Source organism: Pseudoliparis swirei, chromosome 23, assembly GCF_029220125.1.
Source record: "Pseudoliparis swirei isolate HS2019 ecotype Mariana Trench chromosome 23, NWPU_hadal_v1, whole genome shotgun sequence".
Lineage (NCBI taxonomy): Eukaryota > Metazoa > Chordata > Actinopteri > Perciformes > Liparidae > Pseudoliparis > Pseudoliparis swirei.
Window position 1 is genome coordinate 18,982,166 of NC_079410.1, and position 23,513 is coordinate 19,005,678.

General features: G+C 45.3%; 2 protein-coding genes across 4 annotated transcripts in view; both read left to right on the forward strand.

The window, feature by feature from the left end:
- smurf2 (SMAD specific E3 ubiquitin protein ligase 2) overlaps positions 1 to 14,676 on the forward strand; it is a 38,911-nt gene extending 24,235 nt beyond the window's left edge. For both annotated transcript variants that reach the window (XM_056407529.1, XM_056407530.1), the window contains exons 10-19: positions 623 to 781; positions 888 to 941; positions 6,069 to 6,270; positions 7,370 to 7,473; positions 7,695 to 7,809; positions 8,577 to 8,755; positions 10,162 to 10,420; positions 10,512 to 10,713; positions 11,135 to 11,210; positions 11,863 to 14,676. In XM_056407529.1, the coding sequence (XP_056263504.1) occupies positions 623 to 781; positions 888 to 941; positions 6,069 to 6,270; positions 7,370 to 7,473; positions 7,695 to 7,809; positions 8,577 to 8,755; positions 10,162 to 10,420; positions 10,512 to 10,713; positions 11,135 to 11,210; positions 11,863 to 11,962 (1,450 nt within the window). In that variant the 3' untranslated portion in view covers positions 11,963 to 14,676. The remainder of the gene's footprint in view (positions 1 to 622; positions 782 to 887; positions 942 to 6,068; positions 6,271 to 7,369; positions 7,474 to 7,694; positions 7,810 to 8,576; positions 8,756 to 10,161; positions 10,421 to 10,511; positions 10,714 to 11,134; positions 11,211 to 11,862) is intronic.
- A 2,239-nt stretch (positions 14,677 to 16,915) lies between these two features.
- On the forward strand, positions 16,916 to 22,860 carry ddx5 (DEAD (Asp-Glu-Ala-Asp) box helicase 5). Of its 2 annotated transcripts, none has more exons than XM_056407650.1 (13): positions 16,916 to 17,049; positions 17,673 to 17,856; positions 17,990 to 18,086; positions 18,170 to 18,303; positions 18,661 to 18,726; positions 19,108 to 19,249; positions 19,329 to 19,489; positions 19,579 to 19,751; positions 19,857 to 19,967; positions 20,070 to 20,131; positions 20,388 to 20,447; positions 21,720 to 21,954; positions 22,143 to 22,265. In XM_056407650.1, the coding sequence occupies exons 1-13, from the start codon at positions 17,003 to 17,005 to the stop codon at positions 22,168 to 22,170; spliced, it is 1,500 nt and encodes a 499-aa protein (XP_056263625.1). In that variant the 5' UTR covers positions 16,916 to 17,002; the 3' UTR covers positions 22,171 to 22,265. The 2 variants fall into 2 exon arrangements, with proteins under 2 accessions (XP_056263625.1, XP_056263624.1); XM_056407649.1 differs by having other exon boundaries at positions 16,919 to 17,049; positions 21,720 to 21,941; positions 22,143 to 22,860.
- Positions 22,861 to 23,513: the final 653 nt, after the last annotated feature.

Here is a 23,513-nt window from a genome sequence, read left to right on the forward strand (position 1 = left end):
TATTTATTTATTCTTGTATTGATTTGTTGATTTATACATTTAATTAAGCATTTATTTATTTATTCCTGAATTTATTTATACTTAAAACATTTTAAGTCCTCCATAGCCTTCTGTCGGTGTATGGGTGATGGCCCCATGTTCCTATTGCCCTTGATAGGAGGCCCTTGATAGGAGGCCCTTGATAGGAGGCCCTCGGTCCTCCGACGGCTCCAACATTAGCAGATGGCTTAGCGACCGAGCTCGTGAGGCTCCGGTCCCCTTTCCTTTGGCTTGAACCCTGCGGAGCGGCAGAGAGCCGGCAGTGCGAGCCCGCTGCTGTAATTCTCTGAACGTTTTTCGGTCTCCATGGAGCCTGAAAGGGGTTAACAGGGCGGCAGTAAATACTTTAGATGGGAGGAAGAAGAAAAAATAGAATAAAAGTGATTTCTCAGACGTCTCGGAATCTCCAGCTAGTCAGCGCTGTGGTATGTTTTATACCTAGAGTGTGTGTGAGTGAGTGAGTGAGTGAGTGTGTGTGTGTGTGTGTGTGTGTGTCTCTTGTCCCCCGTCCCACCCTGCGCTGCCTCCTAAATTCCTGCATACTAACTCTTCAACGTGTGCTTCTTTTTTCGCCGCATTTCAGAGACCTGAGTAACGTGAACTGTGAGGAGCTCGGTCCTCTGCCTCCCGGGTGGGAGATCCGGAACACCGCCACCGGGAGGGTCTACTTCGTCGACCACAACAACCGGACCACGCAGTTCACCGACCCGCGCCTCTCCGCCAACCTGCATCTCGTGCTCAAGTGAGCGGAATCACATTTTGAAAACCCCGAACAAAAACATTCCAGCGGAGAGAGAGATTCACCTTCTGTCTCCTGTCTCTGTCTCTTTGTCTCTTTGCGTCTGCAGTCCGAGTCCGAGCCCCAATGGCTCTCGCGGAGCCATCGAAAGTCAGAATGTCAGGTGAGGGTTCCGGGCTTCGTGCCAGCAGACTGGAACACACACAAGCAGCTCGCACACGCTCAGACATTCTCAGACATACTCGCTCTGCCGACCCCCCCCCCCCACACACACACACACACACACACACACACAGCCTCCCCCTCAGTCGATGTTTTACATCAGGATTCGGAGCCAAGGCGTGTTCACCACCTGTAGAGGTTCAGAGCAGCAGCCCGTCTGCTGAGCACACACACACACACACACACACAGGAATACATCCTCCACAGTCTTTCTTTCCGCACACACACATTTTAAGTCCTCCGCCCCGCAGAGGTCTTGATCATAAAGACGTTTCAGCTCATGATCCGTCACGGCGCTGTCGGCCAGACATCATGGATGTGAGACGAGGAGCGTCTCACATCCAGGAAATGCCGCGAAAATGTGATGCCCAAGTCAATGAATGAGCTCTGTGTGTGTGTGTGTGAAAGCTTTGTGTGTGTGTGTGAAAGCTTTGTGTGTGTGTGTGTGTGAGTGAAGGTTCACGTGTTTTAGTACATGTCCGTGTTGCATTGACACACATGTTCAGGGTGTCTTCCCCAGGTGCAGCTGTTCAAACACAGAGCCACAGAATTACCACAAAGGTGGAGCAGTGTACTGGTGCACCAAGGGCCGAGAGAGAGGAGAGAGAGGGAGAAGAGAGAGAGAGGGAGAGAGGGGGGGATCAGGTTTCTTTTCTTTTCCCCCTGTTCCGATGGATCAAAGAGCGTGTTTGGGATCGTTGTATTCATCTACGGCCCTCTTGAAAAGTCTTATAAAAATGCCGCCTGGCACGCCACATTCGCTTTTGATGAAGGAACTTTCTGTCGGTGAGCCTGACTTCACCCAGATGTGTGAGAATCTCATGCATAGAATTTCTCTTGGATACGTACGCCGGAGGGATAATTAGTTCACATCAAAGCCGGGAAGCGGGAATGTTTTCTCAATGTAATGTCACAGGAGACGGATGTTACACACAGACAGGGAGGCCGGCGTCGCCGCAGTTATTCATGTCGCTCAGGGGTCATTTGTACATTTGGGTTTTTACGGGCTTTTTGTTTGTGTTAAAGTTAACCGACGTGATGGGAGAGATTCGGGCTCTCCTGGTTTTCCAGGACGCCCGGACCTCGGCCTGAGATTTGTGACGAGTCGTCAGGTTTTATCCTCGTGACGTCGACGCCGCAGTAGAGGATCTGTTTGGTCCGGTCTCGTCGCTGGAATCACTTCCTGTCCCGTGACAAGACTCTGGGAAAGATATCAGTCATCATGGTTTCCATCAAGACATCTGCCTTTTATCAAGTCAGGGATTTTAGACATTCAGGCATTTTCACCATTCGTGTGCCGTCATCCAACAAAAATGTTCGATATATATATATACACTACCGTTCAAAAGTTTGGGATCACCCAGACAATTTCGTGTTTTCCATGAAAACTCACACTTTTATTTATCAAATGAGTTGCAAAGTGTATAGAAAATATAGTCAAGACATTGACAAGGTTAGAAATAATGATTTGTATTTGAAGTATTAATTTTTTTCTTCAAACTTTGCTTTCGTCAAAGAATGCTCCTTTTGCAGCAATTACAGCATTGCAGACCTTTGGCATTCTAGCTGTTAATTTGTTGAGGTAATCTGTTGAAATGTCACCCCACGCTTCCTGAAGCACCTGCCACAAGTTGGATTGGCTTGATGGGCACTTCTTGAGGACCATACGGTCAAGCTGCTCCCACAACAGCTCAATGGGATTGAGATCTGGTGACTGTGCTGGCCACTCCATTACAGACACCAGACCAGCTGCCTGCTTCTTCCCTAAATAGTTCTTGCACAATGTGGAGGTGTGCTTTGGGTCATTGTCCTGTTGGAGGAGGAAATTGGCTCCAATCAAGCGCTGCCCACAGGGTATGGCATGGCGTTGCAAAATGGAGTGATAGTCTTCCTTATTTAAAATCCCTTTTACCTGGTACAAATCTCCCACTTTACCAGCACCAAAGCAGCCCCAGACCATCACATGACCTCCACCATGCTTGACAGATGGTGTCAGGCACTCTTCCAGCATCTTTTCACCTGTTCTGCGTCTCACAAATGTTCTTCTGTGTGATCCAAACACCTCAAACTTGGATTCATCTGTCCATAACACCTTTTTCCAATCTTCCTCTGTCCAATGCCTGTGTTCTTTTGCCCATACCAATCTTTTCTTTGTATTGGCCAGTCTCAGATATGGCTTTTTCTTTGCCACTCTGCCTAGAAGGCCAGCATCCCGGAGTCGCCTCTTCACTGTCGACGTTGACACTGGCGTTTTGCGGGTACTATTTAAAGAAGCTGCCAGTTGAGGACCTGTGAGGCGTCTATTTCTCAAACTAGAGACTCTAATGTACTTGTCTTCTTGCTGAGTTGTGCACCGGGGCCTCCCACTTCTCTTTCTGCTCTAGTTAGAGCCCGTTTGTGCTGTTCTCTGAAGGGAGTAGTACACACCGCTGGAGGACATTTTCAGTTTCTTTTCAATTTCTCGCATGGAATAGCCTTCATTTCTAAGAACAAGAATAGACTGGCGAGTTTCACATGAAACTTCTTTTTTTTCTGGCCATTTTGAGAGTCTTATCGAACCCACAAATGTGATGCTCCAGATAATCAACTAGCTCAAAGGAAGGCCAGTTTTATAGCTTCTCTCATCAGCAAAACAGTTTTCAGCTGTGCTAACATAATTGCACAAGGGTTTTCAAGGGTTTTCTAATCATCCATTAGTCTTCTAAGGCGATTAGCAAACACAATGTACCATTAGAACACTGGAGTGATCGTTGATGGAAATGGGCCTCTATACACCAATGGAGATATTTCATTAGAAACCAGACGTTTCCACCTAGAATAGTCATTTACCACATTAACAATGTATAGAGTGTATTTCTGATTGATTTAATGTTATCTTCATTGAAAAAAACAATGCTTTTCTTTGAAAGATAAGGACATTTCTAAGTGATCCCAAACTTTTGAACGGTAGTGTATATATACATGTATATATATATATATTATTGAGGCACACACATATATATATATATATATATTATTAAGACACACACACACATATATGTGTGTGTGTGTGTCTCAATAATTATATTTTATCGCCCAAGACACCGTGCCTGAGCGTGTGTGTGTTGATTATTTCGCCCGAATTCAAGACAGGGTCAAGGTCACTGTTCACGACCTGGACCCGTGGGTCTGGTTTTTAGGACTTGGCTGCAGCAGCGTCCTCTGAACGGTTACGCAACGGACAAATGGCGTCGCCTCCCAGACGTGTGTGATTTGAATGTTTGATCTCGAGGTGAAAATGCGAGGAGAGATGCTCCGCGCGCCTCCTCCCTCCTTCCACCCTCTGAGTTGTCTGCCGTGTTTGGATGCTGTCAGACTCCCCCATACCTCCCCTCACCCGCTGAGTCTAGTCTGCAGGAAATAAGCGGGATGCAGGAGGAAGTCTCGATGTCCCGAGGGGCTCCCTTGTGGCTTTCTGGGATGGTCAAGGAAGGGATTGCTTAGCCAGAGTGGATTCTGCCGGGAAGACACCGGAAACCGGTCTCCGCTGAGGAGAAGTTGTCGTTGCGGTGGAGCAGAATGTGAGCCGCGGGGCGGGCACTCGAGCGGAGACGTTTCCAGTCCAGACGTATTTTTCTTCCCGTCTGCACTCTGTCGAGAAGTGAACTCTCCGAGGAGTTGGAGGAGACGAGGCGGTTACGGCTGCTCCCGTATTTGTTTGTGTTTATTTTAGCCTCGGTGCCACTTATGGGTGTTTCCGACATGTGTACGGCCTCCACCACCTTCTGGAGGGCGGTGTTTATGACCCGCTCAGGGCCCAGCGCGCCGCTCACCCCCACCCGAAACCCTTTAGTGCCCGCCCCATGAAGGCCCTTTTGATTCTGTGTGTATTTTGTGTGTGTGTGTGTGTCTGCATGTTTGTGTGTGTCTGTGAGTGTGTGTTTGTTTGTGTGTCTCTGTGTGTCTCTGTGTGCGTGTGTGTGTTTGTGTGTGTGTCTCTGAGTGTGTGTGCATGTCTGTGTGTGTCTGTGTGTGTGTGTGTGTGTGTATATAGTCCTTCCTGTGCCTGAGTGCAGACCCCTGTCATCAGTAACAGGATGTTCACAGTCACACGGCTGTTACTGTGTTAAACATTTTGTTTTTAGTTAAATGATTTCTTTTGTTTTTGTTTCCTCACATATCGGCTTCATCTGTTTGAGTTTCTAATGAGATGCTTGAATATTCAAATTCAGAGGAGACAGAAGAGGTAAAGAAAAAAAAGTTTGCCTAGAATCTATTTTTATCACAACAAGAATGTATCAAATGAAATAAAAAAAGGGGTCCCTTGCAACAACAACAACAACAACACAAAAATCCCAGCGCACTCCACCTGCTCATCATCAAACCGACACAGTTGGAGACTCCACACATGATGGAGCATTCTGCATCAGAGCAGCTGGTGGAGACCAAACCAAGAGCAAACAGAGGGAGAACATTGGACTCTCAAACCATCAGGTGGCCAAAAACACGACCCCCAAATATACGTCCACGTTGCTCAGCAACTGCCGAGTGTGTCAGTGAGCAACTATTCTCCGTGTAGACCTTGTTTCTGCTGCCCCCTCGTGTCCAAAGAGACAATATTATCGCAGCTTTGAATATTTTTACAAAAGTTGCATGAATTCCACAGTTTAGCTACGATGGCGGCTCCGCTAAGCCAGTGTGCGAGGTTACCGTGACGACCCTTCATTACCTCATGTGTGCGTGATGAGTCGAAGGCAAACAAGAGGATCTATTCGCAGAAGAAAGCTTTATTTTTAGATCAGCCGTCTCTGCGTGAGACCACCGCGCGCATGTGTGTGTGTGAGTGCGAGAGGGAACCGAGTGAGTGAGTGAGGATGTGGGAGATGTCTTCCCACTAATCCCACCACCTGTGAGGGGCCGAAGCAGCTGTATGGCTTGATGACATCATCAGTGTGTTTACAGCTCTCCCTCTGAAAGCTCGATTTTGAGTTTGGCGTTCCTATTTTTTCTCACGAGTAAGCTTGTTTGTGTTTTGGCACATATTAAAAGTGTCTGTTCTCTCTCTCTCTCTCCCTCTCTCCCCCACCAGTCGTCAGAACCAGTTGAAGGACCAGGCCCAGCAGGCTCTGGTGTCCCCCGCTCAGCTCCTGGAGGAGGCCGAGTGCCTCACGGTGCCCAAGTACAAGAGGGACCTGGTCCAGAAGCTCAAGATCCTCCGCCAGGAGCTGTCCCAGCAGCAGCCTCAGGCCGGACACTGCCGCATCGAGGTGTCCCGCGAGGAGATCTTCGAGGTGAGGACGGAAAGAAGCGAGCGCGGTCATGCCGTCGTATCATCTGACGCCAGAGACCGTGTGGAAATAACTAAAATGCATAAGGAAATGGTAGAGCGACGTGGAAATTATCTAATATTTGCGCCAATGCTCAACCACCTGCCCTCGCGTTCCCCAGACCTCCGAGCACACGGAACACGCGTCTCGGGCCTCAGGACCTGCAGAGCTACTTGTAGTTATTTATTCACGTGCCCACGTAATGTCAAAACATTCCTCCAAGGTTTTGTCTCGTCTGCTCCCAGAGTTTGGCTGGGAGAAGGATTTCTCTCTCTCTCTCTCACACACACACACATAGTTACATGTGATGTGTCTGCTCAAAATCCAAAGCAGACAAAGTACATTTTCTCAACAGAGCAGCAACACCTGCAACAGACTGCGTGACTCTCATAAAATATGCACTGGAATGTGCTTGAACAGCCACGTCTGTTAATCTGAACGGAGACATTTTTGTTGGCTGAGCGAGAGAGGAGGAGGAGGAGGAGGAGGAGGAGGAGGAGGAGATGCAGAGGATGTCTTGAGGTTAGGTGAGACGTCTCCAGACCAGCTGAAGCACGACATTACGACTGAACATGGGAGACCTGTCTGACGGTTCGGTGTCGATAAGACGTTCACGTTTGTCTGCTGTGAGTGTTTGTGTGTATGGGGGGGATCTGGCTGTGTTATTAGAGTTTTATGGCTGTGTTTATTATAACTGCCCCCTCCCCCCCCCCCCCCGCCCCCCGAGCTGTCTGCACGTGGGATGTACACAGATCTCAGCCTCACAGCAGAGAGCCAATAGGAGTTGAGGACTTCTGTGACTCGTCTGTCTCGTTCCTTTCTGCTGCCGTCGGACGTCAACATTCAGCCCCCGAAACGTTGTTTTTAATAGTTTTTAACTTTTTCAGAATTGAGAGCGTACACATCCACCTAACTAGACCCATACGTGTGGTCCGTTTCCCCACAGGCAGGACCACTCATGTGGATAGTGCACCTATTAAAGATGGCTTCCCTTTAACTCCTCCTCCTCCTCCTCAGCAGCAGCAGCTGTCTAACATGCGTGTGCGTGTTGTTTGTGTCGCAGGAGTCGTACCGCCAGGTGATGAAGGTGAGGCCGAAGGACCTGTGGAAGCGGCTCATGGTGAAGTTCAGAGGCGAGGAGGGGCTGGACTATGGAGGAGTGGCCAGGTGAGGAGCTTTGACCACACAGACTCTGGAGACGCTCTCACTCTGCTCACAGACGTCTGCCTCCTGGTGGAGGAGCCCAGGACTACAACTCACTCACCATTTAGAGTTCATTTATTATTCCGCCTCAGTTAAAGTATGTAGTTATGTGGCGGTTGCATTCCTCTGTGTTGTACTGTAAGTTCTGTTTGACCCCTGACCCCTGACCCGTGTGCTGTGTTCAGGGAGTGGCTCTACCTGCTGTCGCACGAGATGCTCAACCCGTACTACGGCCTGTTCCAGTACTCCCGCGATGACATCTACACGCTGCAGATTAACCCCGACTCTGCCGTCAACCCCGTGAGTCACTGACACACACACACACACACACACACAAACAAACGAAACCAAAAGCAAGGCTGTCTGAGTTTCACTGAGCCAGCAGGGCCCTTTATATTTAATGGGTTGCTCGTCATAATCTTCATCAAATCTTTTCATTTTTAGATCTTGTCCAGGGTTCAGACGGTCATGGAAAACCTGGAAAAGTCATGGAATTAAAAAATGGTTATTTCCAGGCCTGGAAAAGTCATTGAGAAAAAATTAAATCCCAAAAGTTTTGGCAAAGTCATGGAAAATTTAATTTACACAGTTTGATTAAAAGAATACATATTTATATCAATATTATATTCTTTTCATCAAACTATTGTCTCTCATTTATATGTTTAATTTAAGGTATACTCGTTATTACACCGAGATTTCACATAATGTTTGGTAATAGAAATTTGGTTTAAAGTCCTGTAAAGGTCATGAAAGGTCATGAAAGGTCATGGATCCATTGGTCAACATGTGTATGAACTCTGCTTGTCATTCCTACAGGATTTCCATGAATCTCCGCCATTATTACCAAGAAAAGGGCGTTACATTTTATTCTGTTTGGACGTGAAAAGGTCATAAAAAGTATTGAATTGTAATTGGTAAGAACGAGACGTCTTGCCAACATGGCCCAACAGCTGAGACCCCGACGGCTTCGCCCTCACACACGAAACTCAGCGGCTCGATAATGTAAAACTACTTCACTCCGTGCCAGCCGCTTCATTTTGTAAAGTAAAGATGTTTTGCCTCCTCAGGAGCACTTGTCCTACTTTCACTTCGTGGGCCGCATCATGGGCATGGCGGTGTTCCACGGCCACTACATCGACGGAGGCTTCACGCTGCCCTTCTACAAGCAGCTGCTGGGCAAACCCATCACGCTGGACGACATGGAGTCGGTGGACCCCGAACTGCACAACAGCCTCGTCTGGATCCTGTACGTGTGACTAGGGATGGGTATCATTTGGGTTATTTTTCCGATACCTGTGCTAAACCGGAACTTTTAAAACGATACCGGTGCCTAAACGGTGCCAGTACCGATACTTTAAAAAAAAAAACACACACACAAAACGACAACATAAAAAAACGTTTTAATGGCCGTATAGACCAAAATCGTGGCTCGCGCGAGCTACGAGCTAGCGCTAGCTACGAGCTAACGCTGGCTACGAGCTAGCTTAAACATGGTTATAATGGCTAATTTATTATTTGTTGGCCGACTTCTATGAATGCAAGACTTGCAATCAACGTTACGGTACTACTCTGAGTTCAGGCTGCTCTTGTCATCATCGGTCTCCACGTTTTCAGGAGGACGGTCTCCCCGTCGCGCCCAGCCTGATGCTGATGTGCTCCGCAGGGCTCACGCAGAAAGTCAAACACCGCACACGCCTCCGCTTTCAAAGTTAAATGATAAACTATCGTAACCTGCCGACAGGGCGGAGTCACCAGAGAAGTTCAAATTAATAGTTTTCTTCAATTTCAATCGGCTCAGGCATCGAAAAGAAGCACCGAAATGTGCGTTGCGTTTCGGTCCGGTCGTGCTGGTTTTCGGTACCCAACCCTACGTGCGACACACATTGTAGTGTCATAACTCAAGTCATCAACAGTGTTGACGACGTTACGCTCCGCGATCCCGTCCACGAGGCACGGCCGGTACGCGGAGAACGAAGTCATCTCGGCCGGCAAAGAAAAAAATACAATTTGAATGTGAATTTCAAAATGTGTGATTATTATCTACCACCTGTTGGGTAGTGATTCACACATGAACTCCTCTCTCCTGTACTTTGATCTTAATCATTCTTACATCAGGATTCCCTAAGCACAAGTTTTCAGACCCTAAAAGGGATCAGAGGTTCAGATAATGTGTGTGTGTGTGTGTTTTCTATTCAGTTTTAAAGGGACAGTTCACCCCAAAATCTAAAATACATATTTTTCGTACCTGTCGTGCTATTCATCAATGTAGTTTGTTTTGGTGTGAGTGGTCCAGTTTCGGACTTGTCTGCCTCCGGTATAAAGGGACTCTACGGAACTCGGCTAGTTGTGCACAAAGCACCAAATATATTCATAAAAAAATCTCACCAGTAATGTCTCTTTCTAGAAATCGTGACCCGGTTAAATCCTGATAAATCCTCACACCTCGTCGTGAGCAGTTTTTATGTAGGAGCTATGTTCTGCTCAACCACCCACCGAGCGTGCCATTCTATTGGCTCCTCAGCTCAGCTATGAGTCACATGAGTAGACGCTACCTTCCTCACAACGTGTTTGAGGATTATTTTCATTGGATTGACAAGCGCTTTGTATTTATTACATATTTTTTAACCAAAAGTCTGCCTCGCCTCTCTCCAGGGACAACGACATCACAGGTGTGCTGGACCACACCTTCTGCGTGGAGCACAACGCCTACGGGGAGATCATCCAGCACGAGCTCAAGCCCAACGGCAAGAGCATCTCCGTCTCCCAGGACACCAAGAAGGAGTACGTGCGGCTCTACGTCAACTGGCGCTTCCTGCGGGGCATCGAGGCCCAGTTCCTGGCGCTGCAGAAGGGCTTCAACGAGGTCATCCCCCAGCACCTGCTCAAGCCCTTCGACGAGAAGGAGCTGGAGGTACGCGTCATCGAGTCGAAAGAGTGAGTCTCACTTTACTCCTTCGCGACTTTTAAAAAACCGCCCGCTCGCTTTCCCTCCGACCCCGCAGCTGATCGTGTGCGGCCTCGGCAAAATCGACATCAACGACTGGAAGTCGAACACGCGGCTCAAGCACTGCACGGCGGAGAGCAGCAGCGTCAAGTGGTTCTGGAAGGCCGTGGAGTCCTTCGACGAGGAGCGCAGGGCCCGGCTGCTGCAGTTCGTCACCGGCTCCTCCAGAGTTCCTCTGCAAGGCTTCAAGGCCCTCCAAGGTAACACACACACACACACACACTGGGCACGTCTTGTGTTGACTTTGTTGTGTAAATGTGTGTATCGCCGGGTGTGAACCGCCTTCAGTTGAGGGCTCGGAACGGCCGTCAGCGTCGGATCGTTCCTTTGTTGTGCGGAGCGTGCGCTCTCCTCGTGTGTTTGCCATTCATTTATTTTATGTTTATTTTTAGATGCCACTGGAGTTTTTCGCACTGAAATATTTTACTTTGAAAACAGCTCTTTAGAAATAAAAATTACAATGTAGAGGTACAGGCTCTGAAAGGATTTGGATACAGGTTCTGGTTGGTTCTGGTTCTGGTTGATTCCATTCAGGCTTGTTCGATCCTCCTCGCTGACCGGATGTTGAAGTTTTATTTGTGCATTTCTTTTCTCTCTCTCTCTTTACGTGTCTTCCTCCAGGTGCTGCCGGCCCGCGACTCTTCACCCTCCACCAGATCGATGTCAGCACCAACAACCTGCCCAAAGCCCACACCTGGTGAGACACCTGCACTCACGGCTGGGTCAGAGTTTAACTGGAGGCTATCCATCAATATATACAGGTTTTATTTTTCCAGCAGTTTACCACCTAATTTGTCTTTGTTTATTTATTACTTGGATATAAAATAATAACTTCACTATTTACTGAATTGTATCAACTTTTAAAATACAGTACTGATGTAATTAATTATTACATAAATGATTAATTTGTGTATAATTCAGATATAGTACACTACAGCTGCAGCACGTATATGACATATATATACAGACGCTTAATGTAGTCTATATTATGATGAGGCTCCACGGTACTGTGCCTGGTGCAAATACAGTAACAGGACTGTAAATAGAACGATCACTGCTGGTTGGTGGTTTTTCCACTTTACTGGGCTAAAAATATACTTTACACGACCAATGCTGAACTGGTGGTGTAATAAAAAAAACATGAAATAAAAAATCATTTTTAAGTAGAATTGCCGTAGTTTTAATGTATGAAAAGACTCAACATGACTAACACTACCTCAGTTAAAGCAAATTATTGAAATGGGAACGATTCTGTGACCCATAGAAGCGGTTTAGTGACTTAGATAGTCCCTTTTTATTTTTTTTAATTATTTTTAAACCTGTTATTTTCTTACCCCCCCCCCCTCCAGTTTTAACCGGATTGACATCCCTCCCTACGAGCAGTACGACAAACTGTACGACAAGCTGCTGACGGCCATCGAGGAGACGTGCGGCTTCGCTGTGGAGTGAGTCCCCGAGGCAGGCGGAGCTCAGCGACCCCCTCCACCACCAGCACCACCAACACCACCACCACCCATCAACATCAATCCACTCCGATGGGGGTCTTCCACAGTTGCTTTACCCCGCTCATACTTCCCGAAGGGGCGGAGCTACGGGAGGGTGGGCCGAGAAAACCTGGAAAATGTGTCACCTGACTGATTTTCCTCTCAGACCCTCATGCCCTCTCTCCAACTTCTTTTTTTTCTTGTTATTGAAAAGGATCTTGTATCAGCTGCTAATAACTCAGACTATTTACTAACCCGTGGAACCTGCAAAGTCTCTGGCTCTTCCCTTTTTACATTTTTTTATTATTATCTAAGTTCATTTTAGCATTTAAAAAAAGGATAAATTAAAGAACAAAAACAAGTCAAAAGACTGTATTCCATGTAGCAACGCTCCATCTTACCAAGCCACTTGAAGACAAGAGGCTTCAGATGCGGCGCGTATGTGTGTGTGTGTGTGACTCGTGCGTTCACATCGGGGCTCTCGGCATCGCCGCCTCGGCTGGAAAATGCGGGGAAGGCAAGACGAGAGATCGAATTAGCCGACTGTTTACACCCCTCTACAAAGACCCTCTCACTCCTCCGACTCGTAGCGCTTCATTCCCACCGAACCCAGTCCACATGTTTCACAGCTAGATTTGGAAGTAGATGAATACAAGAATAAACAGCTTGAAATGTGGTATTATTTATATATATATATATATATATGACGAGTTGGGGGAATTGAATTAAGCTTGACTGAATTTTCCTTCCGGAAGCCGCCGTATGTTTCACAAGCCGTGCCACTGAGTGTTTCACACCGTGTCCTCTGAGGGCCACTAAGATCATTTTACAATGAAAGAATCGGTGTTGAACCCTTTAAATTCTACTGTTTCCCCGACGACCACCGCCTCTTTTTCTTTCTTTTTTTAACACGTTGTCATTTGTAGCTGGGCTATCGTGATGTCACGAGCACGACACCCTCCCGTCCTCTTCTAAAGGTGTTCTGTCTCAGAGTCCAAAGCTCCATCGTCGTCTATCTCACGCTGACGCCACTTTGTTATTGTTGTGGCGGCGAAGAAAAAACACATAATAACTCGACTACCTTCTCGCCGTTTGGTGCTAAACAGCATCAACGTCTAATGTTGCCAACCTCCTCATTGACGGGCTACTTGCTCGTGCACACCGCACTACTCACACCTGTTTGTGGCCACAACCCCTCGCCAGAGGACATGTCACATGTCGCTCGAAACGTGTCCTCGGATTCGACGACCGGCGGGAAAACTATTTCTGACCGTTTGTCTTCCTTGAATGCAAAAAAAAAAAAATAATCACGGCTTAAATTGTTTTTCCCACAAGTCGACTAACAATATACAGCAACCAGGTGCTTTGGGTTGAAAGGGAACTGAGTGAGACGGATCCGGTTTCAGCCGGTTACACGGTCCCATCAGTGATGCTTGTATTTCTAGAGGGGGGGGGGGTCTACGATTTGAAATAAAAAATAAATAAGAATTCTTGAACGTTTTCCCAAAACAAAAATGCCGCCTGGCCAGAGAAATGTCTGACCGTGGACTGTTAAACTTTAAAGTGTGCATACACTAAAATGAAGAAGAAGAAGAAGAAGAAAAGTAAAAGAAGAGATTTAACTGATCTTTTTCTCTCGTGTGTGTGAGTGTGTCTGTGTGTGTGTGTCTGTGTGTGTGTGGACGAGTGAATGCAAAGTGTGTGTCCTCACATGGTGCTCTGTACAGTAATGAGGTTCATGTGGATCAGACAACCTGTAATTTATCTTTAACTTAAGTATAGAAATGAAAAGAGGGATTGCACACGAACAGAATGAGGTTGCCGCGTGTGTTTTAACGGTGATTAAAAAAAGATATTATTCATTTGCCTTTAAGTCCAGTGCACACGCTGATGCCCGACTGTGCGCTCCTCCACCGCCGCTCAGCGTCGCCTCTCGTTGAAGAACTTGTGCCCGAACAAGTCAAAGTGGAGACACGCTGCTCTTCTTTTGGTGTTTTTTTTAATCGCATAATCCACTAGCAGAACTATATCTCTCACAGCTGACTGATGCAATTTGATGTACAGGACTGTCTCAGAAAATTAGAATATTGTGATGAAGTTCTTTATTTTCTGCAATGCAATTAAAAAAACAAAAATGTCATGCATTCTGGATTCATTACAAATCAACTGAAATATTGCAAGCCTTTTATTCTTTTAATATTGCTGATTATGGCTTACAGCTTAAGAAAACTCAAATATCCTATCTCTAAATATTAGAATATCATGAAAAAGTATACTAGTAGGGTATTAAACAAATCACTTGAATTGTCTAATTAACTCGAAACACCTGCAAGGGTTTCCTGAGCCTTGACAAACACTCAGCTGTTATCAATCTTTTTTTTTACTTGGTCTAAGGAAATATTAAAATTTTATGAGATAGGATTTTAGAGTTTTCTTAAGCTGTAAGCCATAATCAGCAATATTAAAAGAATAAAAGGCTTGCAATATTTCAGTTGATTTGTAATGAATCCAGAATGCATGACATTTTTGTTTTTTTAATTGCATTACAGACAATAAAGAACTTCATCACAATATTCTAATTTTCTGAGACAGTCCTGTATGTTAACACTCATTTTGGAAGAGTTATTTTTACTTGTGTGTGTAATTAGTTCTCATTAAACTTGCCTTTGTCTAACAATGTACCCTCTTATTTTTGCTGTCCATTTTAATTATGATTAAAACAGAGGAGTTCTTTGGTGCAGCAATTATTCACATTCACAATTAATCATACATCAGGGGCTTGCGAGCACTGAGTACGTGTCAAGTGGGGAAATGCAAATGCATATTTTCTTCCTTTGCATCTGAATGCCCCCCCACGTCCCTGACCACCATGTGTCCTCACCGATGCCACTCTGAGACATCTGGCTGATGGCTCAGGGGGATGGGGGTGAAATAACAATGGATGCCGCTGTTGAAAAATAGGTGTCAAGTACAGTTTGCAGTGTTTGTAGAGATGCAACAGTATCAAACTTAAATACTGAACGGACAGTAAATAACACTTATCAGGGTAATTCAATTCAGTTTATTTTATATAGCCCAATATCACAAAAAACAAATGTGCCTCAGAGGGCTTTACAATCTGTACACATACGACATCCCTGACCATTGACCTCACATCGGATCAGGAGAAACTCCCAAGAAATAGAAACAACCCTTCACGGGAGAAAAAAGAAGAAACCCACAGGAGAGAACAGAGGAGGATCCCTCTCCAGGATGGACAGAAGGATAGATGTCATGTGACCAGAAAGAACAGCATTAATAAAGTAATATAGGTGCATGTACATTATGTACATACATGTAAGTTGCATACGAAATACACAATGTGTTTGTGTATATTCGTGTATAATAAAGGCCATTTAGAGAAATTATACACATTTGATCTGATCATATATATGTGTATATATATTAATGGTGTATTCTTGCAATAATTTAATATAATTTAGTTTGTGAGTAAACGTTACTCTCACTCACGGTATTTTTTTTATTACATTTTTTTTAGATGTTTTATTGATTTTCACAGTTTTAATCCCACCAGGGAAGAGGATTCACACATGTCTGAAGGCAATTACAGATTTAAATTACAAACCTCATTCCCAACCCGACCCACCCAGCCAAACCAATGTAGAGTTACAGAGGCTATGGAACATATACATTCAGGTACATTCAGGTACATTCAGGGGACGGAGATGTAAACAAAGTCAAATAATTGCATTAATCGATCAGCAAATGAAAACTATTTGGAAATTGAAAATAATAGTGAGAAGTTGCCTGTAAAAAAGAAAATGGGTAATGGCTAAAGGAAGGGGGGGAAAGAAAAAGGAAAGCTAAAGCGTAGTCTTTTTGATCCACCATTGAGCTCACAGGCGGCCTACTTGACTTCTATTCATTTTTCTCTGGAAAAAACCCGATTCTGATGTTACCCCCACACTAGGAAGATCAGAATAGCTACCCGTTTTGAAACGCAACATTTAATATACGCAACATTTAATATACATATATATATATACAGGACTGTCTCAGAAAATTAGAATATTGTGATAAAGTTCTTTATTTTCTGTAATGCAATTTAAAAAACAAAAATGTCATGCATTCTGGATTCATTACAAATCAACTGAAATATTGCAAGCCTTTTATTCTTTTAATATTAATATTTTTTAATTGCATTACAGAAAATAAAGAACTTTATCACTATATTCTAATTTTCTGAGACAGTCCTGTATATATATTTAATGTTGCGTTTCAAAACGGGTAGCTATTCTGATCTATATATAGATATATATATATACATATATATATATGTATATATACTAATTTATACACGTATTCCAACATAAGTAATGTGAAAATGTATTTAGTGGAATAAAAAGAAAAGAAAAGTGGCCTCTTGTCATCTTTGGGTTGGTCCTGATGACGTCACTTGCCGTAATAGACGCGCGCCTCGTCCGAGCCGTATACCTGTTTCTGTTTCTAACATATCCTTTCGCCTAATTCCGCCAACAGTTTTGAAAATTGTATCAAAAGAATTAAAAATATGAAACAATATGAAGTGTGAGAGAAAGATAAACACGTGTGTACATCGTTATGTCACGTTACACGTTATTCGAAGGGCTCTAACGTTACGTAAATGGTGATTTGATTTTACGTCTGCTCTAATTTAGCTTCTATAACCTAAATATATTTAGTGGAGGGTTGGGGCATCCATATGTAGTATTCTGAGAAAGAGTTAAATAGAACTTAAAGTATAGTTTCACCGGTCCGCAATGGATCTATTTTTCCAGTCTGGAGAAGCTGAAGTAAACCGCGGGGCGGATGGATACATCGGAAGTGGGACTTCCTCTTGCCATATATACCGGGTCTAATTTTACATTACCGGCATTCAGCACAACTGCCGGTCGAGAATTCTAGTCGGTGGTCAAACCACAGAGAAGGGCATTTATCTTTTTTATTTATACAACTCGTTTACAAAATGCCTGGATACTCCGACAGAGACCGCGGCCGAGATAGAGATAGAGGGTGAGTACCGTTTGTGTAATCTCGTTCACCGTTTCTTCCTCGTGTGGTTCGTGGAAATGGCTGACGAGACTCGTAACCAAGAAAAACCAACGGATGTGCGAAACGATGCAAAACTTTTAGAAAAATATAACGTCTAAATCGGCTTTATAAGTTTGTTATATATATATTTCTACATATAACCGACGAATTTATTGAGCAAACCGTTGTCTCTGTTTAACCACCGGGCCCCGGCGGTTGGTCGGGGCCCGGTGTCTTTGGCTCGAGGCCTTGTTTGGCCTCGTGCCCCCGCTCAGCGGCGTTTCGTTAGCCTAACAAGCTCGTCCCGCACGAGACTCATTTCCCCCCCTCGATACAGACATTTGGTATCGTTAGACTTTAAATACCACGTCCTCTTCGAGGCCACGCTGTTACTTTCTCCCGCTTACATAAGTTACCGCTCAGCTGGCTAGTCGGCGTTTCGCCATGTGGCAGCAGCGTGAATGCGGATACAAAATGCCGGCTGTGTTCCATTGTTCCTCTACTGGCTGGAAAGTATATGGCAGCTAACGTTAGATATTTTCACAGAATGACGCAGTTAGGATGGAGCTATTTTTCTCCAATATTGTCGTGCTTTTTTCCCTCAGCTATGGCAGCAGTGGCGGTCCTCCTCGCTTTGGAGGGAGCCGTGGAGGAGGAGGAGGCGGCGGAGGAGGAAAGTTCGGCAATCCCGGTGAACGTCTGCGGAAGAAACAATGGAACATGGACGAGCTCCCGAAGTTCGAGAAGAACTTCTACATACAGCATCCCGACGTTGCCCGGAGGTCTCAGGTATGTAACTGCACGGGTCCAGAACGCGTTACGTAACGTTAACACTACTTTAAATGTCCCTCCTGCACGTGTTGGAGGAGTTATGTAACCAGTCACGGCTGTAACTGAACTTGCTTTATTCCTTATCTTGCAGCAAGATATCGACAACTACAGGAGGTCCAAAGTGATTACATTCAGGGGGAGAGACTGCCCAAATCCCATTGCCAAGTTCCACGAGGCCGCCTTTCCATGCAAGTTATAAAAAATGAATGTTTTAAAATGCATCACAGAGATTTTATTGTACATCTGTTAATTGTATTCATCTTTCTTGCAGCATATGTAATGGATGTGATCAACAAACTGAACTGGAGCGAACCAACTCCCATCCAGGCTCAAGGCTGGCCCCTGGCCCTCAGTGGCAAGGACATGGTCGGCATTGCACAGACCGGCTCTGGCAAGACTCTTTCCGTAAGTTAAATGTTCTCATTAGTTTTAAATCAAATACTGCATTAATCTGTACTGACAAACATCTCGCTTAAGATCCACAAAAAATAATTTTTGTGACTGAGGATGTATAAATTTGCCACATACTTAAATATTAATGCTTTATTCCTGCTTTACAGCAAAAGCACAAAGTTGCAGCACTGGTAGTGTCGCTCTATAAGTAACGTATGAAATTAAATATGCAAAAAGGATCCATCTGGATTCCCCCGGTGTTCATTTTCTACGCCTGGCTATAATTCATCCATCGCGTAGCACATTGCTCGTTCTCCATTTCATCCTGTCAGCTCATGAAGTAACTCTCGCATGTGTTTTTCTCTGCAGTATTTGTTGCCTGCAATTGTGCACATCAACCACCAGCCTTTCCTGGAGCGTGGAGACGGCCCCATTGTAAGTAGTCGCCGTGCAACTACTTATCTGATATAAAACTAGATCCCCCTTCAAAAAAGCACTTTCTTTGTCTGCTCGGTGACTTGGTAAGTTGTCGATGAAGGGAATATTACATCATCACTGTGGGTGAGATGTCGGCAAAACTGTGGCTGACTAATCTCAATCAGTGATGATACAAACTCTTAAATAAAACCTTTAAAAATGTTACTGTCTTTCACAAAAGGGTGAAAATGGAATGCTAAGAATAAATGTTAACACCACATTTTATTCGAAATTGGTTACTCATATAATGCCCTCCATCCTGATGCTCTTCAATTCGGGGAACTGAAAGATGTGTCTTTGGACTTGCCGTCACTAAAGCGATATACGTTCCCTCTGCAGTGCTTGGTGTTGGCCCCGACTCGTGAGCTTGCACAGCAGGTGCAACAGGTGGCTGCTGAATATGGCAGAGCTTCTCGTCTGAAGACGACCTGCATCTACGGAGGGGCACCCAAAGGACCCCAGATCCGTGACCTGGAAAGAGGTATTTAAACTTTTTTTGGTAATGCATTTTGGAAACATTCTTGTGTTTGAGAATAATAACCAATCATTTTCCTTTGTAGGTGTGGAGATCTGCATCGCCACTCCAGGCCGCCTCATTGACTTCCTTGAGTCCTCAAAGACCAACCTCCGTCGGTGCACCTATCTCGTGCTGGACGAGGCCGACAGGATGCTCGACATGGGCTTTGAGCCTCAGATCAGGAAAATTGTTGACCAAATCAGAGTACGTGTTTACTTTGACTCGCTGCAAATGTGCAATGAGTTTAATGTTCTTTGAAGGTGATGGTTGCTAACTTTACGTTGTGTTTTTAGCCTGACCGTCAGACTCTGATGTGGAGTGCCACTTGGCCCAAAGAGGTCCGCCAGCTGGCAGAGGACTTCCTGAAGGAGTACGTCCAGATCAACGTCGGGGCCCTGCAGCTCAGTGCCAACCACAACATCCTGCAAATCGTGGATGTGTGCAACGATGGAGAGAAAGAGAACAAGTGAGTGTCGTGGTGTTGAAGTGTATATTTTCATAATGGATTGGTGAAAGTGGTGAATTCTTTCTAGAAGCTACCATTTTTTAACTTGTATTTTACTTTGTTAAGGCTCATCCGTCTGCTTGAGGAAATCATGAGTGAGAAGGAGAACAAGACTATCATCTTTGTAGAGACAAAGAGACGCTGTGATGATCTCACCAGGAGGATGAGGAGGGATGGGTAAGTGTTGACATGAAATTACTGCTTCTTTTGTCCCGCCCTTGCATTTCTACAGTTCTAATATGGGTGGTGATTTAACAATGACATCTTCAATCCTGTCAGGTGGCCAGCTATGGGAATTCATGGAGATAAAAGCCAGCAGGAAAGAGACTGGGTTCTCAATGGTAAGCTTACATCATCAATCTGATATAAAACACATTATGATCCCTTTAAAAAAAGCACTTTCTTTGTCTGCTCGGTGACTCGGTAAGTTGTCGATTAAGGGACAACTTACCTTATTACAGCATCACTGTGGGTGAGATGGCAGCAACGCCGTGGCTGACTAATCTCAATCATTGATGATACAATCTCATAAATGCAACCTTCAGAAACTCTTTCTAGTTTCCTGACTTTTAAAAACGCATCATCTTCTTATTTCAGAGTTCAAATTTGGAAAGGCTCCAATTCTCATTGCTACAGATGTAGCCTCCAGAGGTCTAGGTCAGTACCCTCCCTGAATGGTTTCTACTTTTAATGTATTTGAAGAAGAAAGTGCATTTGCTTTCTTTAACTCTTCTGCTTCTTTCTGAGTTTCTCCCCTGACCTGAAGGAGCAGTCAGTATGGCAAGGCCTTGGCATGACAAGCCCAGGTCTCCAGAGGGGGAAGGAGGATTCTTGGAGGTGTCCTGACTGGCGAGGCGCGGGTCTCCCAGTTGTGCAGATATACAGAGGTGACCGGGCCCAAGTGCAGCATAACGCGCTGGCCTGCCTAAAAAGGGGGGGCGAGTTGAGGGCTGGCCACAGTTCCTCCCCCACACGCTCGTCTGTTCCCTGGCAATGGTTTCGACTGTTTCACACCCCCCCAGGCTCTGCAACTGTCCCAGCTCAAAGCCCGGCTACACTGTCTCCTATCGTCTTGCATGTATGTTCGGTTGCATTGCAAGCTATTCGAGCCTATTCGAGCCATTTGGAAGGCGCTTTCTGTTGTGTGGACTCGTTGTAAAGCACGGGCGGCGTTAGCGGCGCAGTTTCTAAACTTCTGTCGGAGGAGCAGGCTGTCGGATCATACCTTCACCTCTGTAAAGACATGGCTACTGGCGCGTTTCGTGACAGTGGGACATGCTAGTTGGACACTTGGGACACAAATCCAAGCTCACACTCCTCCCTCGCCTGCGTTTCAAAGTCATGTCGAGACCTGCCAACGAGAGACATTATGGTCACGGGAACACTGAGTCTGGAAAAAGCTTGCCATGCCGAGAGTCGGGATGTGCTGTTTGTAGGCATCCTGCAAATTGGTTCAGATCTACAATTTCTTGGCAAGAGACACTGCAGTGAGCTTTAAAGCATCGTGTGAGCGAGTGACCAAGGGACCTTTTTTATACTAGTGGAAGCACACTAGGAGGCAGTAGTGTGTATAGCAGCCTTGCTGCCTCGTGACACCTGTTGCTCATTTTGCAATAAGTGGGGCGTGTGCTTCAATGGGAATGGACTAGTGAATGCATACTCCAAAAAATGGTAAGACTTCTGATCTATATCTTATCCCTCTGGATTGGAAGCCAATGGAGTGTGCATCGTTCCTCTTTCCCACCGTAGTCTCACCGAGGAGTAGCCGTTTATAGTTTTGACTAATGCAATTGTGGATTATTCCAACCGTTCGTACCTCATGACCTCACTAACATGGCCTTTTTTGTTTTTGATCTGGTTGTGGTGGCACTGGCGCACCTCTTTGTGTGCGGTCCTCCTGTTCCTTTATGCCGCAACACAATCTTACAGATGTTGAAGATGTGAAATTTGTCATCAACTTTGACTACCCCAACAACTCTGAGGACTATATCCACCGCATTGGCAGAACAGCTCGTAGCCAAAAGACAGGCACGGCTTACACCTTCTTCACTCCGAACAACATGAGGCAGGCCACTGACCTCATCTCTGTGCTCCGCGAGGCCAGCCAGGCGATCAACCCCAAGCTCCTCCAAATGGCGGAAGACAGAGGAGGTAAATCTAATTGGTGAGATACAGAAACTGTGCTGTGAATTGCAGCCCCTCTTTCTCTGCTGCACTTTGTTTGTTCTAAGAAGTTGATGGGTTTACCATTTACTTCTGTATCTCAAAACTAATTTCACTTAAATATTATTATTTTTAAACCAAATAGGAGGGCATGTGTAGTTTTTAAATAAGTCTTCCTTGTCTCCTCAGGTCATTCAAGGGGAGGCAGAGGTGGTGACTACAGGGACGACCGACGGGATAGGTATTCTGGAAGGCGTGATTTTGGCAGTTTTAGGGACCGGGATAATGACAGAGAGTTTGACAACGGACCAACTGAAGCCTTTGGCACGACTACACAGAACGGAGGCTACGGGGGTGAAGCCGTCGGCGACGGCTTCACTCCAGCCAGCTTCAACGGTAATGGACAGTCCAGCTTCAACAACCAAGCCGGAGCCTTCGCAGGCCAGAATTTCCAGGCCGCACAGACTGGTGCGACTCATCCCCCGTTCCCCTTCCCCCAGGCACAGGCGGCGCCACAGCAGCACCCTTCACCGCTGGTGCCGTACGCCATGCCCCCTCAGTTCGCTCAGTAAACTCACCGCACACGTGAAAGAAGCAATTTATTGCTTATTTTTGTCTTGAGTTCTACACTTATAAAAAAGTTTTTTTTTTTTTTTGTGTATTAACACAACAGGGTTACAAACGACATCCGCCTCAAGCCTTCTTAAGATCTGCAGTGCAACAGTAGTGTTGCAGTTTATTTTCCTTATTACTATTTAATTTGTTACATTCCCGCAGTAATGTTTAGTTATGTTTTGTACTAGGTAATTACAAATGTATTGGTTTTTTCATGTGTATCATTGAAAGTGATGTTAAGCTCCTAATTGGATGTGCACTGCATGATCTTTCAAATAAAACATAAAAAGAGGTTTGACTTGTTCCTCAATGTTCTCTGAACACCATCACTACCGCTTCTGTCCAGCAGGTGTCGTGGTTCTCGCACATGTAGTCAGCATTGAGTAACTGTTGGTAACAATAATTACCTTGTGATGACTAGTCCTTCAAACATGTTATGAGATTCTCCTACCGGCTCCAATTTCACATCACACCACCTCTACTTCAATAGGACATTGTTTTAGTTTCTATGAGCCCAAAGCCACAGGCAGCGCTGTCAAGACACAAGACGTCGCAGTTCCTGAACATTTAAATGGGTTAAAGAAGATTTTAACTTAAATGTATGCATGAATTATCCTTTTCACGCTTTTAAAATGTACAAAAGTCTGGATATGTGATAAAAATAAATGATTCATTACACAGGGTTATATATTTCAAGCTTTTCATTCAATGTTTATTGTTTGTCGCTAATGAATCACACATTTGAATATGTGTTAAGTATTTTAATCGGCTAAAACACCTGCAGTGGTTTCCTGAGTAAGTGGTCTCAGTCTGGTTCACTAGGCTCCCCCATCATGACCCCTCCACGGGGAGGGTCACCGCTCAGGACCAGAACCCAGAGCCGTATCAAGCTTATGAACGCGAGGAACACGCGTGGCAACGGCCATTCAAGAAGAGACCCACAAG

Bases quoted from the DNA above. Each gene is read 5' to 3' on its own strand.
- ddx5 (XM_056407649.1), top strand. From the start codon at position 17,003: ATGCCTGGATACTCCGACAGAGACCGCGGCCGAGATAGAGATAGAGG. The intron at 19,250-19,328 runs GTATTTAAACTT...TTTCCTTTGTAG, and splicing joins GATCCGTGACCTGGAAAGAG to GTGTGGAGATCTGCATCGCC. The intron at 21,942-22,142 runs GTAAATCTAATT...TTGTCTCCTCAG, and splicing joins AATGGCGGAAGACAGAGGAG to GTCATTCAAGGGGAGGCAGA.